Here is a 7,612-nt window from a genome sequence, read left to right as displayed (position 1 = left end):
TTTTTGCTGAGGGTCTGGTTACCTTCAAGCCGAGAATTGATATATCCATTAAGAGTAAATCAATGTTTTCCTGATGCTACATTGCCTTGTTAAAAAAATCTCCAAGATAAATAACAAAGCAGAATACAGGTTTAAAGTTTATTTTACAATTGCAGAAACAAAACAATACTTTTGTGATTTAGAGGATAGAATTTTGAACAGTATTAATGATACAACATTGAAATGTATAATTTCTTGTGCATTGCATGTTTATTTTGACATACAGTACCATGCACCAGAAGAGATGCCTGCGTAGATACATTTAATTATGTAAACCACACTGAAGGACCTACTTTTCATTGAAAAAAAGGACATGTTCTGGCTCTACAGTATATATACAGTATACAGTGCCATCGGAAACTAATCAGACCCCTTGACTTTTTCCTTTTTTTTTTTTTACGTTACAGCCTTATCCTAAAATGGATTAAATAAATACAAATCCTCAGCAATCTACACACAACACTCCATAATGACAAAGCAAAAACAGGTTTTTCAATTTTTTTGCAAATTTAAACCTTATTTACATAAGTATTCAGACCCTTTCCTATGAGAATTGAGCTCAGGTTTATCCTGTTTCCATTGATCATCCTTGAGATGTTTCTACAACTTGGAGTCCACCTGTGTAAAATTCAATTGATTGGACATGATTTGGAAAGGCACACGCCTGTCTATATAAGGGCCCACAGAGCAAAAACCAAACCATGAGGTCGAAGGAATTGTCCGTAGAGCTCCGAGACAGGATTGTGTCGAGGCACAGATCTGGGGAAAGGTACCCAAAAAATTATGTAGCATTGAAGGTCCCCAAGAACACAATGGCCTCCATCATTCTTAAATGGAATAAGTTTGGAATCGCCAAGACTCTTCCTAGAGCTGGCCACCTGGCCAAACTGAGTAATCGAGGGAAAAGGGCCTTGGTCATGGAGGTGACCAAGAACCCGACAGAGCTCCAGAGTTCCTCTGTGGAGATTGGAGAACCTTCCAGAAGGACAACCATCTCTAAAGCACTCCACCAATCAGGCCTTTATGGTAGTGGCTAGACGGAAGCCACTCATCAGTAAAAGGCACATGACAGTCCGCTTGGAGTTTCCCAAAAGGCACCTAAAGATTCTCAGACTATGAGAAACAAGATTATCTGGTCTTGATGAAACCAAGATTGAACTCTTTGGCCTGAATGCCAAGCGTCACTTCTGGAGTAAACCTGGTACCATCCCTACGGTGAAGCATGGTGGTGGTAGCATCACGCTGTGGGGATGTATTTCAGAAGCAGGGACTGGGAGACTAGTCAGGATCGAGACAAAGATGAATGGAGCAAAGTACAGAGAGAACATTGATGAAAACCTGCTCCAGAGCGCTCAGGACCTCAGACTGGGGCGAAGGTTCACCTTCCAACAGGACAACGACCCTAAGCACACAGCCTAGACAACGCAGGAGTGGCTTTGGGACAATTCTCTGAATGTCCTTGAGTGGCCCAGCCAGAGCCTGTACTTGAACCCGATCAAACATCTCTGGAGAGACCCGAAAATAGCTGCACAGCAACGCTCCCCATCTAACCTGACAGAGCTTGAGATGATCTGCAGAGAAGAATGGGAGAAACTCCCAAAATACAGGTGTGAAAAGCTTGTAGCATCATACACAAGAAGATTCTAGGTTCTAGATTCTGTAATTGCTGCCAAAGGTGCTTCAACAAAGTACTGAGTAAAGGGTCTGAATACTTATGTAAATGGGATATTTCAGTTTATTTGTAATAAATTAGCAACATTTTATAAAATCCTGTTTTGCTTTGTAATCATGGGGTATTATATGTAGATTGATGAGTGGCTAAAAAACAATTTAATACATTTTAAAATAAGGCTGTAACCTACCAAAATGTGGAAAAAGTCAAGGGGTCTGAATACTTTCTGAAGGCACTGTATATACTATTTATACCTATATATAGTTAATTGTATATTTTTTCCATATTTCTCTATAAAATGACAATATAAAAATGCACACAGTACAAATGTTGAGCTGCAGCAAATAGCAAGATATGATGACATACATTTACACACGCTTGCTGATCATTTATGTATGTATCCTTTTTAAACTTAATTTACAAGTTGAAACTGAAACTGCACACAATACAAAGAAACGTGGTATCAAAGCAAATATTTCAATACCAGCATTAAATAATACTTGATTAGTGAAACAAATACTGTATGCAGAGAAAAGCTAAACAAATGAGTATTCTGTTCTTTCTGTAGTTTGCCATTTGACCTACACGTCATCCTTTAAAATGTTACATCCCTTACGCAATGTTGAGGTGATCAGGAGAAGAGAGTCTAAATGTCATCTTGCCATAGAGTTTATTTTAACAACCCTAATGTATACCTCATCATATTACCCCAAAAGCACTCATGTAAAGTGCAGAAATCCTAATTGATTTTTGATTAGTTGTAAACAACTAAACACCTTCATATCGATCATATATTTGCAGAATTTGTGGTTTTGTTCAACATTTCTTTTAAATGTTAGTTTCATCTTAAAGGGATACTTTGTGATTTTGGAAATTATGCCCTTTATCTATACTGAACGAAAATATAAACGCAACATAAAGCAACAGGCAACAATTTAAAAGATTTTACTGAGTTACAGTTCATATACGGAAATCAGTCAATTTAAATAAATTCATTAGGCCCTAATCTACGGATTTCACACGACTAGGAATGGGTGGGCTACTTGGAAGCCAGGCCCAGCCAACCAGAATGAGTTTTTCCTCACAAAAGGGCTTTATTACAGACAGAAATACCCCTCCCAGACGATCACACAGGTGAAGCTGTATGTGGAGGTCCTAGGCTGGCGTTGTTACACTTTGTCTGTGGTTGTGAGGCCAGTTGGACAAACTGCTAAATTCTCTAAAACAACATTGGAGGTTGGCTTATGGTGGAGAAATTAACATTAAATTATCTGGCAACAGCATTCCTGCAGTCAGCATGCCAATTGCACACTCCCTCAAAACTTGGGACATCTGTGGCATTATGTGATAAAATGGCACATTTTAGAGTGGCCTTTTATTGTCCCCACCACAAGGTGCACCTGTGTAATGATCATGCTGTTTAATCAGCTTCTTGATATGCAACACCTGTTAGGTAGATGGAATATCTTGGCAAAGGAGAAATGCTCACTAACCGGGATGTAAACAAATGTGCGCACAACATTTTTGAAATTAATATTTTTGTGCGTATGGAACATTTCATGGATCTTTTATTTCAGCTCATGAAACATGGGACCAACACTTTACATGTCGCGTTTAAATTTTTGTTTAGTGTACTTCCCCAGAGTCAGATGAACTAGCATGCTAGCAGATACTCACAGACTTCCAGTCATTGCGCTAACGCTAGGTAGCATTGGCTCGAGAAACTACCTCAAACGTCCTTCATACTGGACATAGAAGCATAAAAATGGTATCCACGAGTTCATTGAACTCTGGGGAAGTAGATAAGTAGCCTCATTGCCAAAATCCCAAAGTATCCCTTTAATTCACTGAAAAACATGCACAGACAAAAGATCATATAAATAATCTGCAAAATGTGTGTTCAATTTAAAAATTAAATAAAATCCAAAACAGAACATGGCCCAGTTTTATGACAGCAGTTACTTCGGACTGATTCCAAAGTCTCAGTTAAGATGCAGTGCAGTATTGAGATATAGTGCAACGATTCAGGAATCAGTCATATCATCAGCTTTTGTCCAGCTCATTTATGCTTTATCAAACTTTTCTAGTTCAGTGACAAAGATCAGATGGTCCTCCGGAGACTTGCCATGCGTTTTGCTAAGGTGCAGTTTGACTGCATGCTTGCTGACAAAGGTCCGATTGCACAGCTTGCACTGAAATACAGAGCATGAGTCTTCCTCATTAAGTCCCAGGGAACTGAACGTTTTCTCCGTTATCATTCTGGTAACTGCCTGCTGCTCTCTAAGGTGATCTATGGAAAGCTTTGAGATGTCCTTCATGCTGAAGCCTAAGTGGGACTCCAAATGGTTTATGTAAGAGGAAGGAGTCCTAAACTGAGAGGCACAGTCACTGCACAGAAACAGGGTCTGGCCCGAGTCAATGTTTTTCAGGAATTTTGTCCCGCCTGTCCGCCTCAGCTGGTACTTGACATTGGCCAGCCAATGGGAGATCGTGGTCATGGAGAGACCAGTGAACTTGCAGATATGGACCCGCTCCTGGGGGCCGAGGTCAGTCATGACGAACTTGCCGTCAGACGTCTCCTGGAGACAGGAGGTAAACTGGGCCTGAAGGATGAGGAGGTGCTGGGGATTCCAGTTGGACTGCCGGCCTTTCCTTTTCTGGAATGCAGAGAGCTCCTCCAAGCCATCCTCGAAGGCGCTGTTGTCCGCGTCAGATTTCTCAGAGATGGAGGATGGGGTGGACGATTTCGGTGTCAGACGGCCGGTCAGGTTCTTGACCATGTCGGAGATGTCCATCAAAGCATTTTCCCGTAAAGGGGACGAGAGAGATTCAGACAAGCTTGAGAGAATAGGCCTGTTGCTGTTATTGGTATTACAGTTGTTATTGTTGTTCGGCGTAGTGGAGGTGCTGTTAGCGGTACGTCCATTCGTGTTTTTGGATTTTGTCAAGTCCATGGGCTGGTCATCATTGTCATAGAATCGATTGATTGACTCAACTTGCTTGACCTGATTGGAGTTGTTCATGGGCTTCTCCAACATGTTGTTACTGATCTTGTACAGCATTGCCAGAGGATCTAGAAAGGGGGTGGCTGTCTTTGAGGCCTTTCCCAAGTGATTGTTCATGATGGACTGCAACGCACTGAGAGGGTTGACAAAAGACTGCTCAGGTGAATGATCCGTGATGATTCCCAAGCTGTTACAGCCATTGCCGACTACCGTTTTTGGCACATCTGTTCCGTTCTTCATTGGCGGATCCGCTTTGCTGTCTTTTGCCTCTCCCTCTCTGCTTCTAGGCTCGCTCTTATCCTCTACATCAATGTTTTTCACCGGATTGTTGAAGCTATCCGGCATGGGTGACCCCTTCCTCTCCTTGGACAGTGGGGACGATGACTTGGTAGAGCTCACTTTGCATTTATTTTCTGAGGCCTTCTCGTCCTTCTCCTTCTTCACAGAGACCTTCCCTGTGACTTTTTCCACCAGCTCCTCCATGGCAAGCACATTGTTCTTGTGTCTTGGAGGTGGGGAATGACTGACCGGTGAATGGATCAGATTGCTGGAGTCAGAGGCCATCACCTTCAAGCTGCTAGTGCTGAACAAGGGTTGAACCACCTGGACACTCTGCATTGAGGACTTCAGAGACCCCTGGAGCTGGTAGGCAGCGTGGATGCTAGGGTAGCCAGCACCACCCCAGGTGGGCGTCCCAGTCTGGGCCTTGCTGATTGCACTTGACACTGTGAACTCTAAGGACTTCAGGATATCCAGACCTCCTTTGGGAGTCTCTTCCAGGTCTTCCTCTGTGAGATACTTGTAATGTCCAGCCTTGCCAGCTTTCTCACTTTTCTCAGTCAGATCCTCTTTCTCTTCTTTGATCTTATTCTCTGGTTCACTCATCTCCATTTTCTCATGTTCCTCCCTTTTCTCTTCAGTGTGGGAGGAGTGCAGGAGAGGAGAATCGGGCTGTGACTTCACATTGGGAGCAGGCAGTCGTGTAGAGGTCGGCGGGAGAGGAATGGACTGTATCTTTTCCTCAACCAGGGGGTCAAACACCAACTGCTTCCCCTTTTTGGACGCTGTGTTGGTCACTTTCAAAAAGTGTCCTGTGACCATCATGTGGGCTGTCAGTTGTTGCAGGGTGTCGTGGGAACTCCCGCACTCCATGCATTTGAGGATCTGGGCCTTGCGAGCCTCAAACTGCCAGGTGTAACTGGCGCCATTTTGGTAGCCGTAGCGGTTATTCGCTGTGACATAGGGGTTAACCACTTTCTGGTCTTTCGTGGTCTCCCCGAGGTGTACACCAGGTGTGTTGTGGACAGACTCTGGAGAGCACGGGGACACCAAGTCATGAAATGCTCTTTTTCTGGTAGGTGGCACCAGCTTTGAGGTGAGGGCTGGCATGGGTTCTTTGAGAGGCACTTTCTGGTAGTGTTTTGTTTTGATCATGTGGACGCTCAGGTCCTGCAGGGATTCAAAGGAGTGGCCGCAGTACATGCACTTGAGAACCTTTTGAGCGTCCTCCTTGCCTTCCATCTCCATGAGGGAGCGCTTACGTGGCTTGGACCACCTCTTTCCCCGTTCCTCCTCCTTGTCCTTGTTGTCATCACGGTAGTGGCCTGACTCATTCATGTGTACCGTGAGCCCCACCAGCGTGTCATAGGCTCCGCTGCAGTCCTTGCACCGGAACTTGCTGGCACCGGTGAACACCGGGCCGTAGAGCTTGTTGTGCTGCCGGTACAGCTGCACAGTGCTGAAGAGGCTCGGCTCGGGGAGGAGGTTATATGGTGTATGCTGCAGGGTTTTGGCCAAAGCCGCTTGGTGCCAGTCATAGGTCACTCCACCGGTGCTGCCAGTGCTGACACCAGTGCCATTGTTGTTAGTGTTAGCGGTGCTTCTAGCGGTAGTGTTGCTGGTAGTGTTGGTAGGGGCAGAGGTGTTGCTGCTGCTGTTGGTGTGGTTATTATTGTTCACAAGTCTGATAGTATTACTGTTGGCGATACCGTTGCTCCCCTTGTGGCTGCTTCCATTGCTGTTGCTGATCACACTGATGACCTTGTTGCTGTTGCTGTTACTTCTTAGCATGTCCTTGGTGATGCTGGACCAAGAGGCGTCCGAGATCAGGTTTGCATAGACGGCTTTCATCTGCGCCAGGCTGTCCTGCAGAGACAGGCCATTGGGGATCTTTAGGTGGTCTTCTCCTCCTCTGACTGCCTCCTCCTTATCCAGTCCGTCCTTGGAGCGAGTGCTCTGGAAGTCGGTAAGCTGGTCGCTGGTATCGCTGAGAGGAGAGGCGTAGCCGGCGTCGGGGTTGGTGCCATTGCTGAACGGGGAGTTCTGGAAGCTGAATTGGTCCCCGGCATCGTCATCCTCGTTGCAGAGGTACTCGCCGTCCTGTCCATCCAAGGAGAGCCCATCATCTTGCAGGTGCTCCTCATCGATCTTGTCATCAGCCTTAAACTCGTCCTCGTCCCCATAAGCTGAGAAACACAAGATGAGAGAAAAAAGGGACATCAGGCAACTCATTGGGGCAGAACATTCCTAGTGGCACCACTCAAATTGGTCAGATGTGTCCACCTGATGTGTATAAAGATTATCGATGTTTGTATCCCATAATGTGTGTTTAATGTGTGTATACCACGCATCCATGCGTGTATCTCTGAATGTGTAAAGAGTGGGTGAGTGTCATGATTCTTAAGAGATTTTTGTCAATAGTCCTGGCGGAGGACACAGCTTTGCAATTACAAAGTGGCAAACATCGATATCTTGACTATGATAGATAGTCCCCTTCACTGTGCGGCCTAACGAAGGTATTGAACATTGCGGCTCAGCAAGGGTAAAGGAGAACACAGATGAGCAAGATAAATATTTCCCCTTGAGTTCAAAAACTAGGGACACAAGCAAAATTCTA

At 44.8% G+C, this 7,612-nt stretch overlaps 1 protein-coding gene across 1 annotated transcript; it reads right to left on the bottom strand.

Moving 5' to 3' along the window:
* Positions 1-3,325: 3,325 nt before the first annotated feature.
* LOC120022313 (teashirt homolog 1-like) lies at positions 3,326-7,227 on the bottom strand. The gene has a single exon (XM_038966212.1). It carries the CDS (start codon positions 7,225-7,227, stop codon positions 3,775-3,777), a length of 3,453 nt encoding a protein of 1,150 aa, XP_038822140.1. The 3' UTR covers positions 3,326-3,774.
* Between the last annotated feature and the right edge of the window lie 385 nt (positions 7,228-7,612).

Source organism: Salvelinus namaycush, chromosome 27, assembly GCF_016432855.1.
Source record: "Salvelinus namaycush isolate Seneca chromosome 27, SaNama_1.0, whole genome shotgun sequence".
Classification (NCBI taxonomy): Eukaryota; Metazoa; Chordata; class Actinopteri; order Salmoniformes; family Salmonidae; genus Salvelinus; species Salvelinus namaycush.
This window is presented reverse-complemented; position numbering and strand designations above follow the sequence as displayed.

Coding starts and splice junctions, on each gene's coding strand:
- LOC120022313 (XM_038966212.1), bottom strand. CDS start 7,227: ATGAGTTGCCTGATGTCCCTTTTTTCTCTCATCTTGTGTTTCTCAGCT.